Source organism: Drosophila biarmipes, chromosome 2R (assembly GCF_025231255.1).
Source record: "Drosophila biarmipes strain raj3 chromosome 2R, RU_DBia_V1.1, whole genome shotgun sequence".
Classification (NCBI taxonomy): Eukaryota; Metazoa; Arthropoda; class Insecta; order Diptera; family Drosophilidae; genus Drosophila; species Drosophila biarmipes.
This window is the reverse complement of record NC_066615.1, coordinates 18,368,760-18,385,313: the sequence shown is the minus strand read 5'-3', so window position 1 is coordinate 18,385,313 and position 16,554 is coordinate 18,368,760. Positions and strand designations below refer to the sequence as shown.

At 46.7% G+C, this 16,554-nt stretch overlaps 2 protein-coding genes across 4 annotated transcripts; both read right to left on the bottom strand.

Annotated features, from left to right (window-relative positions):
* Positions 1-214: 214 nt before the first annotated feature.
* On the bottom strand, positions 215-15,306 carry LOC108022623 (uncharacterized). The gene is made up of 4 exons (XM_017091668.3): positions 15,167-15,306; positions 4,549-4,787; positions 2,331-4,115; positions 215-1,850 (listed from the first exon to the last, which is right to left on the bottom strand). Exons 2-4 carry the CDS (start codon positions 4,783-4,785, stop codon positions 1,299-1,301), a joined length of 2,574 nt encoding a protein of 857 aa, XP_016947157.3. The 5' UTR covers positions 4,786-4,787; positions 15,167-15,306; the 3' UTR covers positions 215-1,298.
* LOC108022625 (phosphatidylinositol 4-phosphate 5-kinase type-1 alpha) lies at positions 6,624-15,293 on the bottom strand. 3 transcript variants are annotated; one of them, XM_017091670.3, is made up of 3 exons: positions 11,400-11,669; positions 11,077-11,338; positions 6,624-9,572 (listed from the first exon to the last, which is right to left on the bottom strand). In XM_017091670.3, the coding sequence occupies exon 3, from the start codon at positions 9,541-9,543 to the stop codon at positions 7,171-7,173; it is 2,373 nt and encodes a 790-aa protein (XP_016947159.1). In that variant the 5' UTR covers positions 9,544-9,572; positions 11,077-11,338; positions 11,400-11,669; the 3' UTR covers positions 6,624-7,170. The 3 variants fall into 3 exon arrangements, with proteins under 3 accessions (XP_016947159.1, XP_043947643.1, XP_016947158.1); XM_044091708.2 differs by lacking the exons at positions 11,077-11,338; positions 11,400-11,669 and adding an exon at positions 15,167-15,293; XM_017091669.3 differs by having other exon boundaries at positions 11,077-11,669.
* Positions 15,307-16,554: the final 1,248 nt, after the last annotated feature.

Genomic DNA, 16,554 nt, shown 5'->3' with positions numbered 1-16,554 from the left:
TCAAATATTTAAAGAAAATGTTCTTTGAAAGAGGCATCCACAACACAATCCTGTCCTTTTTTTCTGGCTAATTCTAATCTAATAAGCGCTGTAATTGCTCATCATAAAGTAAAGTGTAGTTCAAGCTGCCCATCAACAAACAATGTACCATTCCCCATATTATATATCACTACCGTAATTAGCTTTTTGGCACAACCTTTAAAGGAAAACACACTTCTTGGTTGAAAAACATCAAAGGTTTATTTTAGCGAAGTGAATGCCATGTGGACATTGTGTAACTTAATAATCTTACAATAAACTTAATAGTAGCTCCAAACAGTTGTGGAAAGCGTAAATACATTCATATATAATACAATGCAATACAATTGCTTTAAGTACAAGACAAACAAATTGTTTGAATTTCCTTTCTCGTTTTATTTGGCACAAAGGACTTCTCTCCTACAGCTAAGGAATTTAACGAGTTTTTGGTTTTTAAGTTGCCAGCCGTATGGGGTTAGGTTAGGGATTTTTCGGCAAAATATTTACAATGAGAATGCAAAATGTCAAAGTTGCATTTGCATTGAACGAAACACAGAATAAATCAGGCTGCCAAGGGAAGAAAGCACTTTAAGAGCATTTTTGTTATAAGCACACAAGAATGCCAAAAGTTGCCTCGGCAACACGAGAAAAAATAGCCAAGGAAAAATTGTATTTCTATTTATTTGGCATCTCGCTCCGCCCCTCCGTTTGTTTTGTTTGCCTGAGTGGAAATATAAAAATTACTTCGTTTACAACCAGCAGGAAATAGTAAGGTCAAACCGGAGGGAGAGCGAGTCCAAACGGGTCACGCAGCATTCTAGACAAAGTAATAACACTTGACGCACGTCTGAGTTTCCGGCTTGAGTCCGTCCGGAAAACGTGTATGCACAGAGAGAAAAGCTTGCCAAAGTGGGGCAAAAGTTGGGTATTTCCTATGACAGGGGATCATGGCTTTTTCAGAATGATTACAACATAGATATCTAAATAAAAGAATGACAAGTTTGTACTATTTTACAATATTTTTAGCTTCTTAAAATATTTTTGCTCATATTATTAAGGAAACTTTTTGATTATTTCGAATAGAAAATAAGACTTGTTGACAGTAGTGATCAACATTTTAGATATTTTAACAGCAATATATAAACTTTACCCATAAATATTTGGAATACAGGCTTATGTAAATGAAACTGCTATAACTGCTATAACTTGGTTATAGATTTCTCTCTGTGCAGCACTGGCCGGGACTTGGAACACCCCCATCCCCCTTCAGGTGCTGAAAACTAGACGAAACTCTCCTGACGTGTTAAATTGAATTTGAGCAGCGACGACGACGACGTCTTGGCCTTGGTTTTGCCACTGGAATCGGTCTGGTTTTGGGTTTGCGTTTGGGTTTGTGCCTCGGGCGTTTGGTGACCACTGGAGAAGGATCCGCTTGGCGTGGGAGTGGCCAGCAGCAGCAGCTGCTGCTCCTGCCGATGGGCACCGAGCAGTTGTCGCGCCAAGTGGGAGATGTCCCCGCCGTAGCTGCTGTCCAGGTGCTGCTGCGGACTGGAGGGCTTGAGGGCCAGCGATTGGCGCAGCAGATCCGGCAGATGCCACTGCTCCAGGAGCTCGGCTCCCAGGGTCGGCGAGTCGCTGGCCAGCCGCGTCAGCGTGTGCAGGATGGTCTTGATGGTGCGGCGCTGGGCATCGCTCTCCGCACGTGAGCCGTAGGTCTTGTAGAATTCCGTTTGGTACACGGACGTGATGAAATTTATGATGGCGCCGTTGGCCAAGTGGCTGTGGCACTTCTTGTTCAGCGACATGTTGTGCAGCATCCCAACGATCTGCTCCTGTGCGGATGAAATAAAACAGAGGGGAAATGTTGATGAGCAAAAAATAAGCAACCCGAAAGTGGTCTGGGTGAATGTACGAGTGTGGGCTTGGGTGTGTGTGTGTGTATTGGGGAATGAAAAATCGTGGCCAAGATTGCGAAAAAATTGCTTTGCAAATGCACAAATAAATTTTACGAGCCAGCGCCCGAAGAAGCTTTCAATAAAATTGCCCAACAAAAAATTGGAGGAAATCGATCCGGGCAGAACCCACCGAAGGTCAGATTGGCCTCTGAAGTTTAAGTTCAGAAAAATATAGCTACTTTGTTGTTTAGGAATACGAAACATGGGATTTATGAAAATATGGTGATATAAAATAAATAACTTGTGCCTAACTTGTGAAACTACTTTGAATATATGCCTTTAAAATTGCAGCTTTATATCTCATTTCCATTTAAAAGCGCCACATTTGCATTCATTTTTTAAAATCAAGATACTTACGTAGAGAAAGACACTGGTGCCGCAGTCCTGGTGCTCCAGGGTGTCGATCAGGCGGAAGATGGCCTCGTTGGACATGATGGAGTAGTGCGAGGTGGCCTCCATCCTGCTCAGGTTGTTGAGGGCGGCGGCGCAGAGGAGCAGCGTCTGCGTACAGCACTCCGGCTGCAGCAGGGCGGCCAGTCCGGCGACCAGGCTCTCGGAGCAGTCCCGCAAGCCCGGAACCCGGTGCTCCGGCCCATGCCAGGCGGCGGTGATCTGCGCCAGCAGCGACACGGCCTCCCTCCGCTCGATGGCTCCCCTCTCGCCGGCGCAGTCCACCTGCAGGATGTCCCTCACGATCTCGATGCCACCACAGCTGCCCAGCTGGTTGATGGCCTGCGGGGCACAGCACAGGGTGGCTAGAGCCCGCAAGGCCAAGGCTCTCACGGAGCTCTGCTTGTGATCCAGCACCACGACGAGAAGGGTTCGCACTGCCTCGTTCTGGATGAAGGCATCGGACAGGGAGGCGAATCCATCGTAGTCGATGTTCATTAAGGTAGCCACCATGTTGATGTTGGCCCGCAGCAACAGATCGCATTGACTCTGCTCGATGCTGACCACCAGGACGCGGACCAGTCGCTCGAAGATCAGGCGCAGGGTAATCAGGGTGTGCCTCTTCAGCAGTTGCACATCGTCCAGCAGGGACTCGAGGTTGATGTAGTGCTGTCGCTCCAGCGAGTACCTGGTGTCCTTGCTCACGGTGCGGATCTGCTCCAAGTGCTGCTCATAGCGCCTCCGCTCGATCCTGGCATCGTTGAAGAAGATTCCACGACGCTCCAGCGTGGCGGTGAAGTCGTCCAGGTGGCCGAGCAGCTGAGTGACTCCGGCGAGGGCTTCCGGCAGAGAACTGGCCTGCAGTCCGCTAAGCACCCGCTCACTCCGCTCGAAGTGGCCCTGGAGCGACAGAGCCTGCTGCTGCAGCTGTCTGACCAGCTTGCAAACTGCACTGGTGGTGATCGTGTAGTTCTTGTACGCCTCCTGGGCAATGGACTTGTGCTGCAGGGTGCACATCACCTCCGGCTCGCCGGCCCAGCGCTGCTCCGTCATCCAATGGGCCACGGGTTCCGGGTGCTTCTTGCCCTTTTTGGCTATCTTGGAGCCGCTTTTGGGCGTACTGGTGCTGGCCGTGAATCGCAGGGCTCGTACTCTCAGCGGAGAGGGTTGCATCTGCAGGGTTTCATCCTGCTCGGTGGTGCCGAAGGTCACCGTCTCGTTGTTGTACGGCGGTGGTGCCTCGCCCAAGTAAACGGTTTCGTTGTTGTACGGCGGCGGTGGTGGCAGCACTGGAACCACCTCCTCCTCGCTGGCCGAAGCCTCTTCCGGTTCCGGTTTGGTCTTTCGCATCACCCGCCTGCGGCGTCTTAGAGCCGGACGTGGTGGGGAGTCCTCCTCCTCGGCACCCGCCGCCTCGTCGTCGTCCAGCTTCATGCTGTCCAGCTGCTCGAACAGACGGCTTCGACTGGCCTCCAGCTCCGCGTCCACTGCATCCTCGCTCTCCACGGGCTTCGCCCTGGGCGTAATCTGGCCGCTGGTGAAGGAGATGCGCCGCGTCACACTGATTAGCGGCGAGTAGAACGAGGAGTTGCCCACCCGGCGCACCACCGTGGGCGGCGTGGCCACCGAATGCACGGAGCTGGGCGTGCCCGTGGGCGTTTGCTGCTTGTCCGGTTGCGGCGATTGCGGTGCAGCCTGATGGAGCTGATGCTGCAACTGATGCGACTCCTCATTGTCGGAGAAGCCCGAGTCCTGCAAATACAGGGCGAGAAAAAAAGGAACATTAGCACTACATTAGCATTTTATAACTATTAATTAGTAATCCTTTTTAAAATGTTTAGCAAAGTGTTATAAGCCGTTGATATAATGACAGTATGTATGATATAAATTAAAAAGGCTTTTTTATATATCCATTTTAAAGATTTGTATTATCATTTACTTTTAACAATGTATTTATAACTTATTTTCAGCAAAATTCAGTTTTATCTTCACTAAATTCGCAAATTCCTTTGAATTTCAACCATACGCAAACTATGGCTTATCAAAATTTGGAATTCCACTCATTATTGGAAAAAATTAATTGCATAATGGGTCTTCTATGCCCTATGGTCATCCCTGTTGTGTTTCCAAATTCTAAGCAAAATAATAACGCCCCTAATGGGCTTGGAATCGATGATGTGCTCACCTGACTGCGCAGACTGCCGGGGCTATCGTGCTTGTGCCAGGACAGCTTGGAGCTGTTCTGCTCGTCCTCCACCTCCTGGATGCAGGACAGATTGCCCAGGGGGCCCAGGGAGGAGGGCTGCCGGGCGGAGCCACTCGCACTCCCACTGCTGAAGCTCGAATAGAAACCGCCGCTGGTCAGGGAGGAGGACTGCTCCGAACCCCACCACACCTTGCTGTAGCTGCGCTGGAAGGACATGCCTGAAACGGAGGAGCAGAGAGACACAGGCAATCAGTGGTGTCCATCATTTAAATAAATTGGACTCATTCGTTTAACAGGCTTAAATTCATTAAATTTAATGCAATTGCCGCTCGGCTGGACTGGATTCATTGCCAATACCCGGATCCGGGCATTTCCCCCCGGCGGCCCGGGTTATTCAGGGGTCATTCGCCCCGTTTGGAAGGTGGAAACTGGAAAGTGGGCGGGGCTCTGGCCCTGGCACTGCGCACACATGCCTGAACATTGGCTTAATATCCGTTGTGAAAACATTAAATTTCCGCCCAGCGATACAAATCATTATTTTAATCAATGAAATGTTGGCTCCCCCCCCTGCTGACCTTGCCGTCCCGCACAGAAATGGTGCAGTTTTCCAGTTTAAACTCTCGCCTTTGGGCAATTTAAGGAGCACCAAGCTTTTGGGGCCATCAAAATGACATTTGGCATATGGCCCAGTATACATTACTGGGCAATAATTTCTAAATAATTGATGTGAATGCCCCAAATTGTGGGCATTTATGCAGATTTTACAGACCAAATCTGTCGAGTTACAGGCACAAAGAGGGGGCGGAACCACCTGGCCACTGGCTGGTGCTGGAAATGCAAATGATTTTCGGAGGCGACGGGGCCACGGGGGGCCTGAGGGTGCGGCAAATGAACAAAACATTTGGTGTGCGGCATCGGGGCTCTATTATGCAAATGGAATAAACTAATTATGCTGCAAAACAATTTTCGTGTGACATCGCAAGCCGAACTCGTGTTTTATTTTGTTTAATTTTGCGTGGTTTTTGCACTTTGCATTTTACATATTTATTAAACTTAGTTGTTTTCGCCATAATTACATAATGTACCATTCGCAGAGCGGGCGGAGTTGATGGTGGCAACTATTTGTGTTATGCATGAGTGGGAAAGTTTATTTTCCAGTTATGCATGCCTGGTGAACTCTGACCCCCGCATCCCACGCTTTTTGGCCCTCAAATGGCATTTGGTCAACTGGCACGGTGTAACTCCCTCCCCGCCGAGCAAATATTGACAAAGTGCTTGTTTCAGGCAAACAAAGTGAAACAAACAAATGACGAAACATTTTTTATTCCGCCACATTCGCACATATCCACACTCACACTTCGGCGCACACATATTTATCGAATTCATTAAGCAATTAATTAAAATTATATTCAATTAGTACAAATAGCACGCGTATATATGCCAACAAATATTTGCGGCCATTTACAGTTTAATATGAAATTTTTAATGTTTCTAACGCCATTCATAATATTATCCTTTTTTTGGTTTTCTGTTGCACAAATGTTTGCGTATCGAATGGGGTGTTCTCTAGGCCGCTACTAAAAGCTTAAATCCAAGCATGATCCTTGTAAGTTCAAAAGATTTTAAAAATACCAAGGATCAGCGATTGTGAGCAATTAACTCTTATCATAAGTACCCCATTTCAGTGACATCAAGTGCACCTGTGAAGCCCCATTCGACACGCATTACAGCCCCATCGAAATGCGGAATTACAGGGTACGCAAATTAAAACCACTGTCCCCAGGACATGGGCCAATTAATGGAGAGCTCTGCCATCCTCCATGCCCCATTTAAAGGCTGAATGCGGGGCTGAGTCCTGGGCAAAATCCTTTGGGCTGGCCAATAAATATTGCACAATTGACGCTGGCTGGCTGAAAGAGGCTTAACAATGCAGCAAGGCGATAAAAATTAACGACACTTAATAGCAACATTGGAAATCATTAAGTGATTTATGGTCAGCCGCAGGCAGAGCTCCGAGCGCGGACACTCGTCCTTGTGGCGAAAAACACAAATCGTTGTATAGGTAAGTATTTATTTTCGTTCCTCTATTTACATGAGCATCTAAGAATACGTAAACGCACTTTATAATACAGCAACATACACATATAGACAAAAACTGAGTTTCCACACGGTCTTTTCTCCAACTAATGTCCCCCTTTCGATTGAGTAGGTCGTTTGTTGTGCACAATAATTTCAAAAATTAAAACCAACTTCCGTTACGGCGACACGCACACAATTTACAACCGAAACGAAGCGAAATAATAATTATAAATTTTAATAGGTACGGGGAATCCCCTAGCAGCGTGTATGCGTGTGTGTGTGTGTGGGAGGGCGAGTCTGGGTTGGCAGTCAATTAGCAAGGGCGCCACATAAATTTTAATATCGAATACGTATTCGCTTTTCGGTTTTGTGTTTAATCAAGATAAACGAGCTCGTTTTCAGTATTTCTCTTTTCGTTTTGGCGGTGAGCGCCAGCTTTCACCTTGCAGACACACACACACAGGGCTAGCTACATCCATCCAATGGATAACTTTGAGCCCCCCCAAAAGCCCGCTCAGAAATTCAACGCGGCAAATCGTTGAGCACGAGCGTGGACGTGTAGCTGGGCGCCTGGATGTGGGCCGTCTTTGTGGTCGTCAACATGGTGGTGGTCGTTATGGAGGTCTTGCCGTTGACATCCGAGTGCACCACATCCGCTCCGTCCGCCGTCGGCGGGTCCAAGCCCACGGTCGAGACCTGGACACTCGTCATGGTCAGCCGGTGGGTGCGGTGCTGGTGCTGCGGTGACCTTAAGCCCAGGTCCGTGCCCGTGGACTCGTCGTCGCTGAAGTCGCTGGTCAGAACGCTGCCCGTCCGCCCAGAGCCGTCGTATGAGTACTGGGTGTGATATGTGCTGCTGGGCTCCCCGCTGCCGCCTGTCGTGCTGCTCCCTCCCCTGGTCTCCAGCTCTCCCTGGTTGTTGTTCGACTGGCTGCTGTTCCTCTGCTGCTGCTGCAGCGTGTTGGTGGAGGCGGCGGTTATGTCCTCCTCGGAGATGTCATCGAAGGCCGGCGGTGGTGTCGACATCCCCGAAAGCGTCAGCACCGGCTGGCGAACACCTGTTGGGGTGCTCAGCGGCTGGAGACGCGAGACGGGCGAACGCAGCTGGGTGGTCGAGGTCTTGCGCTTGGAGGGGGAATGTTTCAGTGGAAATGTGGGCGTTTTCTTGAACACCTGCTTGCCCATGGCGTCCTGGAAGCGCTTGGCGTAGAAGGAGGGCCGACACACGGACACCGTGTCCCCGTTGTACAGGATGCTCTTGAACGTGTGCTCCAGCTTCTTCTCCAAGCGATACGATTGCAAAATGTCAATGATGCCAATATACAGGATCAATCTTTCGTCGTTTTCGGACCGAGCTGGTATGCCGCCAGCGGGCACGTCCTCGTCCTCTTCCAGCGGCACATCCATATCAGCGGTAATGGACTCCAGAGCCGTGGAGTGAGCCACCAAACGCTGGCGGTTCATACTGCGTGTTCGGTTGAGGGCAGCTCCGGCCGAAGTGCCCGGTATGGAGGCGTAAGAGGCCACCGCATGGAGCTGATTCTGATCCGCCTCCGGAGCATCATCGTCGGGATTTAAGGAGGAAGGACCTTGAGCGGCACTCTCCTTGCGCTGCAGCTTGGCTCTTGCATTCAGGATCCGCTCTTCGCGCTTCTCCTTGGCGGCCAGGTCCAGATTGTGGATGCCCACCAGCAGCGAGTAGTCCATGATCTGGAAGCTCTCCAGCACCATGCAATCCCGCTTGATGGTGCTCATCAGCGCATTGTACTTGTCCGTCTCCAGGAATATGCCGTTCGGATGGTGCTCGGCAAAGTCGAGGTCCTTGAACGTGGGACTCGCCTTCTGTCGCTCCGCCTTGGAGGCTTTGCGGCGGAAGGACGAACCCTTCAGGTCGTACTTGCAGTGCATCTTGATATCCGACGGCAGCAGGTTATTCATGGCCACTAGCCGCACATTCTTCGAGTTGTAGTGAAAGCAATACAGGCCGAAGAACTTGGGCAGCAGCGTGCGGGGATTCTGCGAGAGGTTCATGTAGTAACCAGGTAGCAGTTTCTGCAGGAACTCGCACTCCTTCTTCTGCACCGTCTTGATTATAAACTCGTCGTCAGTTGTCAGGTAAAATATGGAGCCGGAGGCACCCGGATTGGAGAGCTCCCGCAGGGGCGAGGCGCACATGGACATCAGGAAGTCGTCTGGTGCGATTCCGAACAGATCGCGGAAGTAGCGAAAGGCTATGGGTGCGTAGACCTTGAAGCGGAAGTCGCTGTAGTGATGGGCAGGTGTTATGGAGGAGCCATCTGGGGGAAACGAAATGGTTTCCATTTCCCAGAAGTCGTTCATCAGCAGATCCCTCTTGGGCTTGCTGGCCAGACTGCCGACCGTGTGCTGGATGCCCAGCTGGATGGAGCCCATGATCTGCTTGGACTGGATCTTCTTGTAGGTAACCTCGCCGCCCTCCGCCACTCTGCGGTGACCGAGCTTCTTCTCATGCTTGCCGCCGGTGGTGGAGGGATTCCGGGAGACACTGGCGTCCAGCGTGGAGCTGGCACTTCTGAGTTTCGAGGCCGGGGTTTGGGTGGCGGCTATGTTGTTGAGCTCCTGCTGCAGCAGGGATGTGCTCTCCTGGCCTCCGTGGGCCAGGGCGGCCTCCCGGAAGAGCTGGCGAGATGTTCCCGGCTGCAGGCTCATCGGTGGCGGCGTCCTTGGGGTCCTGGGCGTCTCCTCTAAGTCGCCATTTCCACTCTGAGCCGGGATGATCTTCACCGGAGTAAGCAGACTCTTTTGCTCCAGCTGCAGCTGGGTCTCCTCCGGTTCCCTCGCATCCTCCTGCTCCTCCTTCGACTTATCCGTATCCTTGCCAACCGGCTCCAGTTCCAGTTCGACGCGGGTGTCCATTTCCAATTCCCTCCGGAGATTTCCGCTCTCTGCGGAGGAGAAAACGACTTATTGCAGTGCCGCTCAAACAGTACAAAAGGCATTCAATTGCAGCTCGATAAATGATTGTGTTTGGATGTGTGTTTGGGTGTGTGTGGGATGAGTAAGTGGGCTTCAGTGGGTGAGTAATCGATTAAGCCAGGGGCAACAATTGTCACGTTCGCACATAAGTACATATTTCCTAGTATATACATATACTCTGTGTGGCAACTTGAGAATCACAACCACCTGTTGCCTATCTTTTGTTTACCCAGATGAAGAGCGTCTACAGCTCAAACAAACAACAGCAACAACAACGAACAGAAAGTAATTGGCACATGGTCACTTAAAACTGGGGACTCCAAAACTGTGAGTGCATATGGAAATACAGGGAAAATCGCCATTAAGTGAAATCGTATGCAATCCAAAAATGCATCAAAAACAGGTAACTAGACAGACGATATTCGATTGTTTGCATATGGGAATCCTAAACAGCCGGCAGACGCGTTCGGATGAATAAATAAACGTATACCTCCACTGTAAAAAAATCTGCAATCTTTTATAACCTAATTACCCGTTAAATAATCTCTAGAGTATCAGTTTTATCAAAAAGACAGCAATTCAGAGCTTATTATTATCGCAAATATTTACAAAAAGATAAAAACAACAAAAAAGTAGCACGACAAAAGATAGTTCAACATATCATAGACGTGTTAATGGTTACTGGAGTTTAGTCGTTCTGATATTCAAATGAGCAGTGTATCACCGAACCAAAGCCTTAAATACCTATAAATATTTGTAGTTATAGTATATCCGTTCTTATAACCAGGATATCCCACTATTTTATATTTTGTTCAGTTACTTTCTATAATAAGGTCTTGAAAACAACTACATAATTTCTCTCTGTGCACGCACGAATGGCAAACGTTTGCTGAAAATACAAACAATTAGGCCGAAATCCACAAAATTATTATAGGAAAGTCATTATTTGGTGTGGTGTTGTTTTGAAAAATGGAAAATGAAACCATAACATGGTCAGTGGGCGTGGCACGGGGCGCATAAGTGGGCGGTGGGTGGGGAGGCCATTCAGCTGGCTCGTGTGTGTTTATTTTGGTAGAATTTTAGATTGTCGCTCGGCGGATATGTCGTCGGCATCTCCTATATATCTTTTCCTCGTGTCTTTTTTAATATTTGTCGCACGCATGACAGGCCGAATAAAAAAAAAATTAGTTTTACTATAATAATGGAAAGTTTTAGGCGAATTTAGTGAATGAATGTGAACAATTTGGGGGCGTCCTTTGCAGATAAAAAGTATACATAACATTCGGGGGCCTATTTTAGATATACTATCTGTAAGATAAAAAAGCTAAGTTAATTTATGGTCAATATTTTGCCACTTAACCCTGGCTGTTGTTGTTGTTGCTGTTGCCTTGGAACCGTTTTTCTTTCGTTTATTATGAGCTTGCAATTAAAGCGCTTTGCTTCTTTTATTTGTAATTTAATTATCGTACTTACACAGAAATGCTCGAGGGAATAGTTGCAAAAGGTCACAGCGAGCAACAGATATCCAGCAAAAATGGAGATAATTATGTGCCCTCGGCTGTTCTCTCTTCCGCTCCCTCTCTCTCTCTCTCGCACTCTTTATGTATTCGTTGATCAAGGCGCGTTTATCTCTCGCGCTCTCTCCCTTCCTCCGCCGCAGTCGTTGTTGCTGTTTTGGCCGTTCTTCCTCCTTTTGCTTCCCCTTTTTTCCAGCTCTTTCGATTTCCAGTTTCCGCTTGATAAATTGCTTTCATAATTTACAACAATCTCAACGAATTTGAATTCTCCGTGCACACCTGGTTATTTGCGTGTGTGTGTGTTTGTGACTGAGAATGACGTCGTCGTGCGGCAATCGACCGAATTCCACTTCGCAGCGCCGCACTTTCGCATATTTCCAACTCGCAGTGGCGATCGCCGCCCGGAAAAGCCCACCCGATTTTTCCCCTTCGATTCGTGCACTCCGCGAACTTAATAATTCTTTTTAAATTCTTCGGGACGGGAAAAAACGTTGATGAGTCGTTCGCGCAGCTGAAAACTATCGAGTATCGATTCCAGGGCCTATCTGGCCTATCGTTCATCGATACCCACGGAAAGTGTGACCGCCGTTTTTTACAATAAATAATACCTTTCGATATACCAAAAATAATGCTTATAACTATATTTCTTGTTTTCATACTTAATATGCTGCTAAATACATTTGTAGAGTCCAAAATCAAATAAAATATTTTATAAAGAAGGTGCTGATAGCGATTAGTTTGAATGTTAACAGAATCTCAACATTTCCGTTTCAAGCCAGAGATCTTGAGTCTCCGCTTAAGTATAGCCAGGTTTCACACCGGGGCAGTTTCTTTGCTGATCTGCGACCGAATTCAGTGTTGTTAAGTAGTAAAAGTACACTGGTCAAAAATCAGTTAAAGCTTAAACTAGAAGATTAAATATTTTTTTTGATGATAGTCTGGGGGGTTAGTAGCTATATAAATTTATGAATATGAACCAGTTATACCAGTCAAAATGGTTTAATATTGGCAAAAATATAATTTTCTTTTGTTCCTCACTCAATTTAGGTTTGAATTAAGACAGTGATTTTTTAGCAATTCCAACAATTAATTTGTAGAATCGAAAACAATCTGTCCTTTTCAATCCATTTCTGCACGACAAATGTATGAACTTTTGGAGAAAATATTAATTTAATTTTGGTTCACAGGCAAAGGAACCGCCTGACAAGCCAAAATTTAATTAGAACACCTACAAAGGCGACCCACCTGCCCGCCGGCGGCGTAATTCTAATTGGATTAGTAAGCGAAGCCAGCCAAGAAGACTTTCCAGGACGCAGACCCACCGCCCTTGACCCTCGGACGCTCCGTTGGCCGTCTGCCTCATTACCACCTCCCCGCCCCCCGGACAGCGTTTAAATTGATTGAAAAACCGCCCCTTAATCGATATTTATGGCCAGCCATGAGTAATTCCAATAGACGGCGCTCATTAGTAGGCAAAGGCAAAATAATGTAAAAATGTTTGGCTTACAATCCGGTTTCCACGAGGAGAAATAACTAAGATGAGTGCGCCTCATTACCAATGCCCCAGGGCAACAACAATGCCCGGCCTCAAATTGCACTTGATTGGGTGTGTTGAATAGTGTAAAAATGGATGTAAATTTAATTCCAGCAAGGATCGTGGCTGGGGAAATTAATTCGGGCGGTTCGTTGTGCTTTGCCGGCCAATTAGGCCCACAAGGCAGTCGAATTTCATATGCAAATGGCCAATAGAGTTGTCAGCAGAACAAGTTTTGGCCAAATAGAATTTTCAAAGTCTGTGACAATCTGCCAATTAATTTGGGAATGAAAAAAGAGCGGCAGCCCATAATTTATGCAGTTCAAACTCACAAACAGTGAAAGAAAACCACGGAACTCTCGGCCATATCGCTTTTAAGATACGATAAAGCTTCGTTATCTGAAAGCATTTCATAATAAATAAATCACAAGAAAAATAAAAGAGAGAGGCGGAGAGGAATTGAATAGTAAATTTAAGTTCTGTTCAGCTTAAAAAGTCCCAATAATGGAAATTGCATCGTAAAACTCAAGTGAGCACGCCGAGCGAAAAACAGAAATTACACTGAAAATGTTAATCATCATAATTAAGTTAATATGCGGGGTGGTTAAGTGTTAACTGAACTTGGCTCAATGGGGTCAGCCGAACGCATTGAACACGAGGCCGGTGGGGGAAAGTTGGGAAAGCGCCAGGTAAGCTCCCCCCCCCTCGCAGCGCCGCTTAATTAACCGAAGTTAAGGCCCAACCAGATCAAAATCGATGGGAAAAGGCCACACCAAAGCGCCCATTGATTAATCCGCCAGCGACCATAATTATTTTAATAGTTTTGACATTTAAGCGACAAATTAAAATGGAATAAATGCAAAATAAGCGTAATAAATGTTAATTGCTAGCCACAGCCCGCCCACACTCCACAGCTGTTGCATTGATTATAACGAAATTATTATTTATTTATTTGCCATCTTTTTGCTATTGCATAATTAATTGTTGTCGTTCGAGTGGCAAACAATTAAATAATAAATCAGCGTTAAACAATCATTTAATTATGTAAAAAACGAGTGAGCGAGTTGAATTGATTTTGCATTAAAAGCGGGCAATTATTCAAGTCTCGCCGCCCATAAACTGTTCACTACAATCGGCAATTGTTTCAAATGTCAACCTGACATATGAAAAGCAAAAAAAGTTTGGATGGATTACGATTTCCATGCAACTGCTCCATTTGCGGCGTTCTCTGACGTGCCATTGTTCTTCAGCGGAAAATCAATAAACCAAGCCAAATTAAGCTTTAATCCCATTCAATTAGGCAATCATCATTGCTTTGGCATTTCCCCCGGCTAACGGTGGCCACATATCAGAGCCGATGCCATCTGAATGCTGCTGTTGCCGGCGACACCAATTGTCATTGATATCGATCTCCTTGCGGCAACAGGTGAGTGACTCCGGTCCCCGACTGGTTTCGAAGTCGGGCATAATAACACCTTTCCCAGTGGCCGGTGTAATGGCCCGTGCTTAGCACTCCAATGGAGCCATCCCAGCCGCAGAGCCGAAACCGCAGAATCGCTCTAAGCTGGAACTAGATCAGTGCAATTATGCGGTGTTCCTTTGATTATAACTATTAGGTTGGGCTAAACTGAAATTAGGGAAGTCTGCAGATGGATCTTTGCGGTGAGTTAGAGATCGTAGAGGTTGTATTCTCGAATTCCCGCGTTAAGAAGTGAACTTATGTCTCCAGTAGCTAACAATAAATCAGTGAATTTTTCATAAAAAAGAGAATGCTTCTTTGAGGCATTTTAGTAATTTTTTAGGTTTTGAAATAGCTATGCAAATTACGATATAAGCGAAATAAAATACAAAAAAACGTGATTAATTCATATTAAATTGAAATGATGACGACTGCATAACTACTTTAGGAATCCATTCACATCTGCCTGGCGCATGACTGCCACTGCAAAGAGACTATCGCACCTTTGCCTAACCCAATTATTGTTATCCAGAGCCGCGGCTTAGTCACCTCCAACACCCCGAGCGCCTTCCATTCACCGCCAGCCTGATCAGTCACCTTCGTCACCCACTGCCTCCCCCAATTATAAGTATCTCGCGCAGCCAAGTATCCACTCGGTGTCCCCAGCTCATAAGTGACTCATGGGGGATCTGCGCTATAAAGAACATTCAGAGAAACCCCGAACAAAATAACAAGCGGCAGAACGAAATCATTTGCGGTCTGACGACTCTGGGACGCTCCTGAGTCATAAAGGCGAGCTTAGCAGAGTCCTCGAAGTATGAAAAATGAAAACAATGCTGTATGGGTTCAATAAAAGGGCGGGGGAAGGGGCGTATTAAAGCGTGTGTAATTACAAGGGGCGTATGCGGAGTGTATTGAATATTTGTGTTTATTGATAAGCTTATTGGGGTCAAAGGGGACTGGCAATAAACAGTTATCTGCGCTGATGACATTCCACATGGGGTTTATGGCCTATTGTTTTATGGCATATTGTTTATGCTGGCCAAAACTTACCGTTCTCTTGTGTAAACAGTGCCGAGGTAATCCCAAGTTTGGCTTCTGCTTTCTGATGGATAGTAAAATTTATATTTCAAGCACGTGTCATTTGATTATTTTTGGCCACCACAAAACTTCACAGCGGTCGGGCGGTGGGGGTGCCTGGGGTGGTGCACCCACAAGACAGCGCGACAGAGTGTAAATAGTTTAACACTGCTCAACGGCAAACACAAGGCGACACTTAACAAACACGCTGAACCGAACGAACGAACGATACGAGTACGATGAGTGTGAATACGAATAGTGAATAACGAATAGCTATAGCTACAGTCGCGACGATCGCAGCGGCTGCGTCTGCGTGCTTCGACTGCTGGCAATCGAATGAGAGGGGCTACCGCACAGGGGCTATAGACTGCTGAGGCCGAGGGTGGGAGAACGAGCGGGCCAGAGAGCCGGAGTCAAGTTACCTGGGTGAGTAAGGCAGGCAGTGCTGACAGTCTGGCTAGGTAGTAACCAACAGAGATCGTTGTAAAATGTTCATCAGAACTTCAAATTTTTGAAACAAATATAAAAATAAATTCATAAATATAATGTTATAAATATGAATGATACCATCATCATCATGTATCCTATCGTGTATTCATCAGTATCAGACCCCTTGAGCAAATCTACAGATATGGTTTTAATGATATAATGGTGTTTAAGTGTAGCTATCAAAACTATGTTACAAAAGTATAATGATAAATAAATTATTCATAATAACTAAATAGTTTCACCATCTCTTTCTTATGTATTTTTTTATTTTAAACTTTTTTTTAAGTATTTGTTGCTATTTTAAATGATAATCTAGCTACTTTTTAGTGCTTTCTCCCTCTTCGTTCTCTTGCCCTTTCTCTTTCCTTCTTTCTCTCCCCCTCTCTCTGTTTATTTTATCATAATGCACACACGCTTCGAACAATGGAGAGCATTGTTTAGCTACATGTTGTAGTAGTTGGTGGTGGTTTATGTTTTTGTTGCTATTTCTTATCACTCGCTCTCCGCCTCTCTCACGCAAGCCAGCTGTTCGGTAGCTCAAAGGTGCGATCTCTCCCCCTCTCTTCTGCTGCGTCTGCTACGCATGCGCAGCTGCCTGAGATTTAATTTTCTTTGATTGCACTCCCTTGTTGTTGTTGCTGAGATTTATGCGAATTTTTGGCGCAATTTCAGGGCAGTTATGTATCTTTTCGTCCAGGCGATTCTATCCCTTCGGTATTTCCGTTTCGAAATTCGCTTGACAACTTGCGCAAGTCTGAATACTTCTGGCTGGCAGATGAGATTACCGAAACTGTTTTAGGGGCCTGTAAATATTGCCCATTCATGATCGCCCAAGGCCCATTAAACGTAACTATGTGTGGCACAAATTCGCT